General features: G+C 41.2%; 1 protein-coding gene across 1 annotated transcript in view; it reads right to left on the bottom strand.

The window, feature by feature from the left end:
* The window catches only part of Slc4a4 (solute carrier family 4 member 4), a 330,071-nt gene that overhangs the window by 59,838 nt on the left and 258,084 nt on the right, over positions 1-12,149 (bottom strand). The window contains exon 15 of the mRNA XM_038315817.2: positions 6,629-6,699. Coding sequence (XP_038171745.1) covers positions 6,629-6,699 — 71 coding nt within the window. The remainder of the gene's footprint in view (positions 1-6,628; positions 6,700-12,149) is intronic.

Consider the following 12,149-nt stretch of genomic DNA (forward strand, 5'->3'; position numbering starts at 1 on the left):
CCTAATGCAGCATGGCTTTTTTCTTGTTGACTACAGGTCAGCACTTGGGACACACATGAGCGGAATGGCTGTGATGCTTTTGCACTCTTCAGCTGTGTGAGAGATCTCTAGTTCTGTGTTCCTGGATTTCAAGCACACAGATCAATCAATATGTGTTGCTGTCCTGTTGTCAATAGTGTGCTTCTTTCTGGCTACTCCCCCTATTTTCTGCATCTAATACATAGGGGAATCTTCTTGTTAATGCCACGGGCAGACCTGTGCACCAACCTCGGCGCTTACCCAACCACAGCCGACTGCTTCTGGCTACCTGCTTTCTGCTCAAAGAGGGGGCACTCTAGAATGAATTGTATTCCAGAAAGTCCCCATGGGAGGGCTAAACTCAGCTGAGACGCATCCTTATTCATGATTTTCCAGTCCTGAAATGTTTTTCTTACCCGATTTTGAGGCACCCTCTCAACTAGTAATTCCTGCATTAGGATCTACAACAGTCGGCTTACTTTACTTACAGGACAACTACAAGTTAATGGCCTCTAAGTCCCAGGGACTTTTTCTAGAAGAGTCTGAAGGAAACCCCTAGTGATTTGGGCAGGTTTCTCACCCTTAGTACTCAACAGTACAGGGGTGAATGCTTTTCCTCTGCTTGATGGTTTTCTGTGATGAAGTTACTGGATGGCTCATTCCCTATGTAAAAGCCTCTCTGTGCAGTCATTTCTTGTATTTGAGCCTTGTTCAACAATTACCTGCTGTGCACCCCCTCCCTCCCCATCTGCGCTCTATGCACTAGAACCCAGTTCGCGAGCTTCGGGCAAGGGGCTGGAGGTTGAGGAAACACACGCAGAAACAGATCGACACACAGACCTTCCAACACTGGCACCAAAAGCCCTACTCTAATAGCACCATGGAGGCTTAAATACCCTGCAGTCAATGGCCAACAGGTGAAAATCCTATCCTCTGATCCTCTAGGCAAAGCACAGCTTTTAGTAACTTCAATTAGAAGGATCTAGACAGGGAAGAGCAGCTGAAGGCCAGGACTTAATTGGTCCCAACAATTACCCTTTAAGGATACTGTTTTTGCTGTACAAAGAACATTTGTTCATACTGGGGCAGCTATTTCCTAGACTTATTTCCAGAACCTTCTCCACCTAACTACTTCACTATCTGTATCTTCTTGGGTTACAGGCTAAGGGGACATTATATGGTAATGAGTTCCTTAGAAATACCTTGCAAAGAAGTGTGGAACGGCAAATTTCTGCTGTCCTTTAGAAGAAATACTTCTATATCACCTCAAATAAATCAACATCTTTTACCATCACTGGTCCAACCTGGCCTGAAAGGGAGGAGGTTTCCATAGAGCTCAAAAGGCAAAATGCCTGTCCAAGGTAATAAATATCAACTCTGGATCTTCACTTGAAATATTTTCCTGTTCCCTCCAATTGTACACAGTTGAGCTGCATAACTGCTTTTTATCAAACTCTGCAAGGTGATTAATCATGGCTTGTGCTTTTTTTTTTTAGATTTCCGCATATGGATGCTTTCAGGAGAGTAGAGCTAACATTTAGAGGTCATAATTGGTAACATATTTCTCTGCTTTAAAAATCAGCAAAACTGTGCCCTAATTTTGCATCAGCAATGTAACATCAGCAAAGTCCTTCTCTATAGCTGGAATTTCCCCAGGGATGTATGAGACCCTGAAACAATCCCATCAGGAATTTTTATCCATTTCCTAACAAAGATTAAGGTTCAGGTGAAAATGGCACAGATATAGATGCAGAGATAGGTAGCTTAACTTCCATCAGTTAGTTCAAAATGGCCATGCCAATACTGTAAAAGTGCCAAATGAATCTCTTATTGTTATGTGAAAAAACTAACCTCCAAACCCCATCTACAACTAAGGTCTCACATATAAAAACTTCAGGCAACTAGCATATAGCTTAACATAGGTAATTTTTCAAAATAAAATTTATGGCTTTCATAAAACCTAAAGTGTAGCTGACAACCAAGTTCAACTCAGAGACCACAGAAAACACACCAATATGATTTGTGTTATTTCCATTATTTCATGTAAGCTGACATGAAGTGAAGGTTAATTCCTTAAGACTTCAGATAGAATCTACATCATGAAGAAATATATCCAGAACCATGGCTAGCACCTGAGTTCAAGTCACCATTGTCCTCTGCAAATTAATCCAGGAGACTCAGCATCTCATTGCCACTGTCTTTTATCTCTTTGTAGGTGTTTCTCACATCTATAATTTTCTTCTTTATTTCTTATGCAAAAGTACTCTCTGGTCCTTGTGAAAAGGATAAAGGGGAATATAATCTCAAAGATCTCTAGCCGTTAGAATTCTCACATTACCTCTCTTTTATTAAGAATTTTGCATAGCAGTTATAAGGCAGCCCACCCTTAATGGCTAGTGATCTGAATCTGGAAATCCTTGAAAAGATGTCTAATGGACTAGGAGAGATGCCAGAGTTGGAGCCATCTACTGCAGAGATCTCACTTCGGAATAATGACTCAGTACAGCTACAAATACCCTGAGTGTTGAGCATCCAGTGTACCCACGAGGGCGGTGAGACACCAGACAAGGCTAAGGATGGATTTCAATGAAAGGCAAAGTAGCACAATGGGCTGAGGAATGAGTGGGAGTGAAAAGCTTCAATAGCAACTACAGACGTTTAAACACAAAATATGGTAGCAAAGGGTATTCTAAAACACAAGAGAATTGCCAAGTTTGTAATAAGAGTTTCCCAGGGGTAGTAAACACAGAAGTTGTTCATTGGATAATACAAACCACCCAAACTTAACTACTTGTGGAGATGAGAAGGAAAAAGGGGTAGTGAGAAAAACAAGAATGAAAGAAAAAGACAAGTGACAGACAGATATTGACATTGGCCAAATCTACAAATGATAACTTATACAGTCAAAGGACCAACGGGCCGTGCCCACAATAGTACAAAGGAAAGAAAAGAGCGGATTTGGTTTGGGGTACGGCAGGCACCAGAGAGGTCCTGTTAACTGTGTGAATAAAATCCTTCACCAGACCTGGAGTAGGTAACATATTCAAAGAAGAACTGTGCCAATCTGTCAGCCCTCTGTGCAGAGGATAAAATTCAAGTAAACATTCGGTTTAAAATGACCAGGTAAAACATAAGATGGTCACGTAACACTCAACCTTCGCAATGACTGTTTATAGTGCAGGCATGTCCTGTGCAGTATTAAGAACATACTCACACTAAAAATATTTAATATTTACCTAATATTCAAATGTAATCGAATATTTCATATTTTGTTTGTTAAACCTGGCGATGCTACTTCATTTAGTTATAGGATATTTTGATTTAACAACAGTCGGTGGAAAATGAAAAACAAAAATTTCCCCCAGGGAAACTGGGAGTGCTCGGAATCCAAATGAATGGGTGAACTAACATAAGCTTTAAGGGAGTAAAACTGATTTAAGAAACAGCAACAGTGTTTACAAGTTTCCTTAGAGAAATAAAATGTTTGCTTGAAAATTACTCAGTAATATAAGGTGGTTAAGAAGTTTGCAAGTGCATGGCTGGGAGACCAGATGAGGAAGTCAGCTATTACACTGAGTACAGAGAGAATAAAATCTGCACTGAGCCCTGAGAGCGAGTCAGGTCTTAAAGCACTTTTTCCTCCTTCAAAGGTAGCGGGAAGAGCAGGCCAGCAAAGCTAAGAAACAACAGGGAAGGAAACCAACGGGTAAGGAAAATGAGCGGCAGACTGTGATGTGCATTTCGTTATGTATCAGCGCACACGCAGGAGAAGCATTAGATACCGCGAGCAGAGATGCTCACAAGGAGGCCCACTGAGCCCTGTGGGAAGAACATATGAGCGCTCACCATGGAGGAGCTAGTTACAAGTGGTCAGATGGGCTAAACGACATTGTGTAAAGGGGGTAGCAAGGGGAAAGGTTTATACAATGAGAAGCAAGCAGCTGGGGGTTTCAAGAAAGAACAATCTCCCAGAAAGAGATGTCCAATCAATTTTCTGCATCTCATTTTCAAGAGAATTACTAAGTGGATTTGACCACAATTCTTAAAACTACAAGGATTTTCTTTAAAGTCCCATACTATCTCCTCTCTCAAAAGTAGGAAACATGAGGCAGAACAAACACAGGCAACTGCTGAGCCCCTGTCCACGTTCCTCTCTCATTTCAGAGTTGGGATTACTGCTCCCAGAAAAACATGCAAAGCAAGCTAGGCAATTTGTAAACTCAGAGAGTTTAAAATCTATCAGAGATGAGGATGCAAAGCCATTTAAATAAATAAACTAAACTCTGAAATGTTGCAAGTCCCTTATAGTAAAAGACCCCCTGAGCAGCAAGGGCCATATTCAGTGTCTTCTGAAAGAACTTAGGCTCTGCCCTCCAAAGGCCAGGGCGAGCCTTCTTGGGAAGTCAACAAAACTATTCCATAGGGCTTCCTGGGAACAGGAAACAGCTTATATCTTGACTGTGACATGAGCATGCCAGAACCGTGAATTAAAGGGACGCCCCAAACAAACTTAAAATAAGGACAGAGAGGAATCTTGTGTAAGGAGCAAAGCACTAAGCAATTCATTCAGTCGCTCTCCGGAACACTGATGTTAGATTCTGACACTGGAACTAGAAGCCGGAAGTCATCAGATCCTATTTCAGTCAGATACAGGGTGCTACCAACTGCAGCTCCTCTCAAAGTCTCTTCTTCAGTGACCATGTAAAGAATTTGTTTGCATGGTAAAGAGAAAGAGCCAGGGAGGTATCAATAGGAAAGAGGCAGAGATGAGTATAAAATGATCGCAGCAATAAATGAAAATACAGGAAACACTGCCCTTATCCTTAGGGGAGCGAACCTCAGCAGTTCCCATCTGTCGAGAGGCTGGAATGCCCCTCTTCTCTAAGCTTTCCCCTGAAACATGCCCACTGCCCAGGAGGACAGCTTGTCTTCACGTTAATGAGCATGAAGGGGAGAGGCCTGGATCCTCCAACACCTGGGGCCTTGGGAGAGGAAGGCTCACTGGTGAGGGGCCACATGACGCCCTTACTGCCCCTTCTCTCATGACTAAATTATGGGTCAAAAGGAAAGTAGAAAACTCAGTTCTGAAGAAGATATGTCCCAGGAGAAGGTCGGGGAGGCAGAGCCAGCTCGTGGAAGAACTTGTGCCTCTCAGAAGTAATGGTTTCCAAATCTTCTCCACTAACATCACAGTTATGGAGGGAACTCGGGCTGGGGCTGGGGGTGGGGGTGGGGGTCAGAATATCTATCTGAGGACAGTAACGCTGTCTGAGCGGCTGTGCTCTGTGCAGTGCTGGCTAGCTGCTGAGTTGGCCCCTGTGGTACTTGGGAGGCTAAGAAGCAATGTGAAAGCAAATGTGTTGAAAAACTTTATTTCAAATGACCTTAGGTTTTCACTGGCTTTTTAAAAAAAAAGCACATAAAGAATTTTAACTAAAATTCTTTAAAACCTAGAAAGATGCATTTCTTTCTCTATTCTAGGCAAGTTCTTCTGGGTTGGGTGGCAAGGAAATAAAATCTGAATTCTTCTAAAGTGACTTTCAACATGTAGCTATACTCTTACACATACACAGACACACACATACATACATACATAAATTCACACACACACTTGCATATACACACAAACGACACATACATACACACAGACACAGAGACACACACATACAAAGACACACACTCACACATATACATACACGGTATGAAACAGAAAGAAAGAAAGAAAGAAAGAAAGAAAGAAAGAAAGAAAGAAAGAAAGAAAGAAAGAGAGAAGGTTTGAAAAAAGTCAGAAAAAATTCTAGAGGTAAGGAATGAAGTCAAGAGAGGCAGAGAATACAAAACAAGAGAGAAACAGGGTTCTATGAGAACTGCCAGGATGGACACAAACGGCATCTCTGAAAGGGATGCTGTGGGCACTCACGACACAATATCTGCAGAAGTGTTCCGGTCTCCTGAGAGATGGGCACCCTCTCAATACAAGGTATTATGTGTTCTGTCTTTGTGAATGGGAGATTGATATTCTTTGGTCGGCTTCCATATTTGGCATAGAAGGAACAATCAGAAGCCTGAAACAGCACTTTCCTCATTTTCTCCAATATAAAAGTTTTCTCCAAGCGTGTGACATGCCGTGCAAAACAGCTCATTTTTAAAACTTAGTTCCAGTGCCTTAAAGGTCCCTGGTTACAAGCCATGGGAAAGGACACCATGTGATGGACATTCAGTCCTTTCTAAGTAATGGGGGAAACGTCCTGCTACCGTCACCCGTAGAAAAGGGAGGGCAGCGCCACTGGGGCAGGCAGACAAATGCCCTGCCAGGCCAGAATCAGGTGTCAGTTCTTGTTTTCCAACATTCTCATTGCTCTTGTAGAAACGTTTCAGGGTCACAATAAATGAGATCTAGGATTAGGTTCTTTTAAAAAGGTTTAAAAATAATGTTATATGAGTGAGTGTCAATTTCACATCTTTGAAAGAGGATGAAAAGCTAGCCATGGTGATGACAGGCTTTCCTTTCTTTCCCTCTATGGGCAATGATGCACAACATTGCTAAATGGAGATCACATAGCACCAAGCATAAACTACAAACTATGTGGGCAGCTTAAAAGTCACTTACCATGTCAGTAGAAGAAATTGTGGGCAGGTCCTCCGGGGCTGGTGTGGTATCGATCGACACTGAGAGGTTAACTGTAAGAAAAGAACAATTTTTGACTATGAAAAATAAAATAGAAACAAACTAAATACATCGTGACCTTTGACACACAGGGCAGGGCATTAAAAGTTCTGAAGCAATATACAAGCACCACAAAATTTTATGTATTGTAACCGTATTCTTTGTACATTAAAATATAACAAAAGATTGAAGCAGATGCGCATGACAGGCATTTAGGAGATGGCATTACATTTCATTTCTGTTATTTTTCATCAACCACACACTAGTGTTTTACTGGTTTATCTTAGAGGAGGAAAAGCTAAAGAATTCTACTTGAGAAGAACTGATGTCATCCAAAAGTTGGGAGCGGTTACTAAAAGTTTAGACCCTTACATTGGTATCTTTACTATCTCTAATTGTATTCCTAGTGCACATCCAGTATACATTTGTCTTTAAAATGCTAATTAACCCAATTAGAAAAAAGGGGCACGGAACTGAACAGAGAATTCTCAACAGAAGAAGTTCGAATGGCCAAAAGACACTTAAGGGCATGCTCAACCTCCTTAGTGATTAGGGAAATGCAAATCAAAACAACTCTAAGATACCATCTTACACCTGTCAGAATGGCTAAAATCAAAAACACCAATGATAGCCTATGCTGGAGAGGATGTGGAGTAAGGGGAACACTCATCCATTGTTGGTGGGAATGCAAACTTGTACAACCACTTTGGAAATCAGTGTGGCGGTTTCTCAGGAAACTGCGAGTCAACCTACCTCAGGACCCAGCAATTCCACTCTTGGGAATATACCCAAGAGATGCCCAATCATACTACAAAAGCATTTGTTCAACTAGGTTCATAGCAGCACTATTTGTAATAGCCAGAACCTGGAAACAACCTAGGTGCCCCTCAATAGAAGAATGGATAAAGAAGGTGTGGCACATATACATTTGTCTCATGAAAGACATGCCTACCTACCATCACGCTGACACTGGCTTCATGTTACAGTAAAAACCTCACACTTCAGAGCTTTATTGCTTAAGCACTAGGATTTGTAGTGTTTTAAAAATTAAGCTGTGTGTGATAAAGTCTATCTCTGCAAAATGTGTGAAAAAACACTAAGCAAATGATATAATGAGGAGAAATGTATAATCAAACTTTAAAACTTATTTTCATATAATGTGGCATCATTTGTAGATTTAAGATGCACCCTTCTGAAAAATTTATTTATTAAACCAACCTTTATTTTGGAAACATTTCATTGGTTAATCTTATTTTATGGGTCTGAAAATTTAAGGTACTATTTTAATTAAAATATTTTATTTTATCAGATAGACATCTTTTCCACTGACAGGAAGATTTGCATTTTAAAGTGTTATACAGAGAACACACTTAATTAAAGGCAATATGAAACAACATCTATTAAGCTTTTATCTGGGTCATATAATTTATTCGTCATTTGATTTAAAAATTGCTGTTAGGTTTCTCCCCAATCCAGTCAAACTCCAAACTCATTTTAGCTGAGTTTCAGATCTAGCCTATTTAAACCTTAAAGGAGAAATGCATGGCTGTGTTTGATGACTGAAATACAAACTAGGAGATCCATGAGAGCGACCAAAAGAGCATAGCCACTCACTACTCTTCCCTCGGGTCTACCTAGCCTGAGTCAAAAACACTCCGATTATTTATCCACAGTCAGTTAAAGCTGGGGAAGGGGTGTTTCTCCAGGGGGGAATAAATGAGCATAAATAGAGATAAAGGAAATGGACAAGGCAAAGAAACGAAAGAACAGGAGATGCCTGGCCTGGGTCCTAGTTTGGGTCAACATTAAAATCTATTCTGGTCACTGAAGGCTGCCCATTGTAAGAATATTAGCCAGAAGGCACAGCCTACCATAACCTCCCCAACATGGGCATGTGCAGTGCTTTCTCATTCTGTTTCATTACAAATACAAGAGAGTCAAGTAGGCTAAAGGATGCTTGAACCAAGCAACAAGACAAGATTCCTTAAAAAAAAAAAAACAAAAATATTAGTAACAAAACTATGTTTTTAGTAGTATTTTGTTCTTGAAAAAAACCATACAGTATATTTTCTTATAATATTCAATTTGTCCAAAATATGGGATTAGTATTCAAACCATGGGATGGCCCTAAAGATTTAGTACAGATGTGAGAGTGTCTGTCTAGCAAGCATGGGGCCCTGGGTTTCAACCTCAGGCTAGCTAAAGAACCGGGTTTCAACCTCAGGCTAGCTAAAGAACCAGGTGGGAGGTCAACGATCAGAGGGAGAGAATCAGCAGTCCAATCCAAAGTCACCATGGACTATGCAGTGAACATGAAGCCAGTCTGGGCTATTTAGACGCTGTTGTAAAAATAGGTAGTAAATAAACAAATACATCACCCTAGAACACATCACAGGCAAACTTTCCCGTGTGATCTAAGTATTGGACAAGACTCTGACACAAACCATGGCTGTTCTAAGTTTGCCATCAGAAGCATCACCCGAGTTCAGACCTTCTTAAATCTTGCACTCTTCCTTCTCTACCGGCATCCCTACTCATCAAGATCTAAAGAAGGCATCTCTGGGCCAAGAATTCAAGGTGGGACAGTGCTCACGAATGAGTCAGCATCTATGAAATCACAGGTCAGTGTCTGGCAGGCTGTTCTTCTTCAGCTAGCTTTTCAACGCAACTTCATCAGCTCCCCAAACTTCTCTGCCTTCTAACCATGGTTAAATAGCTGGGGAACGTGTTCAAGACTCTAAGTCTGGGGGCTGGAGAGATGGCTCAGAGGTTAAGAGCATTGCCTGCTCTTCCAAAGGTCCTGAGTTCAATTCCCAGCAACCATATGGTGGCTCACAACCATCTGTAATGGGATCTGGTGCCCTCTTCTGGCCTGCAGACATACATGGAAGGAATGCTGTATACATAATAAATAAATAAATAAATATTTAAAAAAAAAACAAAACAAAATAAAACAGACAAGCAAACAAAATAAACCTTTATTAAAAAAAAAGACTCTAAGTCTGGGAAATAATTATAGATAATGTAGACATTAAAATAAGAGTCTGAACTCTCAAGAACTGCTCCCAAGTTTTGGAAATGCATCAATCCCACTCAATTATATTTCTTTATATTTTCAGGGCTCATCTAAGATAAAATAGTGAAGTACACTGGCTCTAAAAATCCCAGAAGAGCCGTAGCTAAAAAACATGAAGATGAAGAAGTCTTCTACTTTCTCTACACACACACACACACATATATACACTTCTATAAACACATATTGGCAGAGTTTGGTAAAGTCCATAAATGAGATTAAAAGTAAATGTCTTTAGGCTCACTGATGAGAAAATGATCGATTACAGCTGGGCTCCTGATCCACAAGGGCCATTGGGCACCACTGAGATCCAGACAGAGTATAAACACTTTGGCAACCAATTGCAGACTGATCCACTTAGAAGGCATCTGCAATCTCCTTAATTAGGATTCTGGAAAGGTCAAAAGGAAAAGCACAGACACACTGCACTCTGTCTTCACTTTCAGCTCGGCTGCAGGGCTCAGGGGAAAGTGCCGCTCTCTATTTCAGCTAATGCAGGTCTAGCCAAGCATGGCCAGGACTGTCTAGTCTACGCAGTCTCGCAGCTTCACCCCTTTCCAGTGTTTGAATTTCCACGTCCTTGGTCTTCCTTCTTACATATCAGTGTTTCACTGAGCCTCTGGAATGGTAGAATGCCGGCCGTCAGAAACAGATACTGTTAAGGCGTGTCCACCATTTTTCAATCTTAAGCCAGCCTTTCCTTTTTAGTGCTTATGGAGAGGTCTAGAAACAGAACCAGGAGATAGAGAGACTTCACCTGCAGGAGGGGGCATGGGTCAGTGTTGGCATACCTCTTACACAAGGTAACCAACCCCCTTTATTATCCAGAGAACAAATGCCAACGCTCCACAGGGTCTGTCTTTGTATACTAGCAGGAATTACAGAATAGGAAGATGTACAAGCTCACTTGAGGCCAGGTAGTCAAATGTGAGCAACAACTGGTTACTTCAGGCAGGACTGGCTATGGTGTTACACAATCACAGACAAGAGGCCTAAATTTTAACTGTGCCACATTTTGAACACAGGGCTCTAAAACTCCTTCCACTAACCCTGGTCTTGAAGAAGTTACATCACTATTCCAAATCACAGATCTTTCATTTGTGGAACTGAATTTGAATCCAATTACCCCGTGAGGTGACGAGGCAGAATACATGATGCACTGTAGGCAAAATTGCTAGCCAATTTCAGGTCACAGCTAAGTAAATGGTACAAGGTTACTACTAACTCGATGACCCAGAGAAAGCAGAGCTTGACCTGGAGTGGGGGATGTCAGCTACTTCTCAAAGGTGTTTGTGATGATTAAATCTACTGATATTGTGCTATTAAAACAGGCTTACTGAAATCCCAGGTAAATGTCTTCCACTTGGATGGTGGTGACTAAATATCAGTCTAATCTGACTCTATATCACAACACTTTGTCATGGCTACAACAAAACGGAGCTGGAAACAAGGAGAAGCTTAAGGTTACTCTATAATTACTAGGATTCGATGGTTTATTCCACGCTAACCGTTCTCATTGCCTTAAGGAAATCAAGCAAGTGGGAAAGAGATATAAGAGAAAACTGGATCCCCTAGCCCTAGGAGCACGACATTATTTCAAGGTCTTAGCTAACTTGATTATACCACCTCTCTTGATACAGTTGAGTCTATACCTTAAATATGCAGGCCAGCAAAAGAACAAAAACAGCTTTTATAGCTTTTTATGGCAAAGCAAATCAGGATAATTCTATAAGAAAGAGCTATGAGTTACCACTCTCTCAGCCCTAAATCTAAAAACAAAGTTGTATAGCTTTTGAAACTTGTTGGTTCTTACTGTTTTCATTTCCCTAAGTACTTGTTTACCAAGCCCCATGCTTGAGATTTTCTGTAAGTAGCAAGTTACTTAGTCCATCTTCAGCCACTGACATTCTTCCCACAAGTTTGCCTGAGACGCTGGGCTGTGTGTTAAAGAGCGAGAAGCTAGAGTGGACGGACAGGTGGAATATGCTTAGCCATTGTTTCCACAAAAATATCCCCTCCACATCCACCTATCAGCACGTTCCCAATGCGCCAAGACATTATTCCAAGGAAAGTCGTCCAAATACATGCTTTTATATAAATGCAAAGCTAGAGAATATTTCCAGGTCTTGTGATAATCCAAATCCACTCCTTGCCCAATTCCGATCTCTACAAGCATCATGGGAAGCTGCTGAAATGTGGGTTAGAACAGTGAAAGGAGACTGAGCTGGAAGTGTTTCCGGCATGTGTGGCTTTCTCAAGAGCCACCATGACCGCGAGTAACAAAACATCAACTGTGCTAAATGAAGGAAGGTCTCAAGGGCAAGCGAGAGGAACAGCACAGCGCAATGCACACTTTCAAGTTTTGCTATTACTTTATGATTTAAACTGACT

The sequence above is a fragment of the Arvicola amphibius genome, chromosome 1, assembly GCF_903992535.2.
Source record: "Arvicola amphibius chromosome 1, mArvAmp1.2, whole genome shotgun sequence".
In the NCBI taxonomy this organism is placed as follows: Eukaryota; Metazoa; Chordata; class Mammalia; order Rodentia; family Cricetidae; genus Arvicola; species Arvicola amphibius.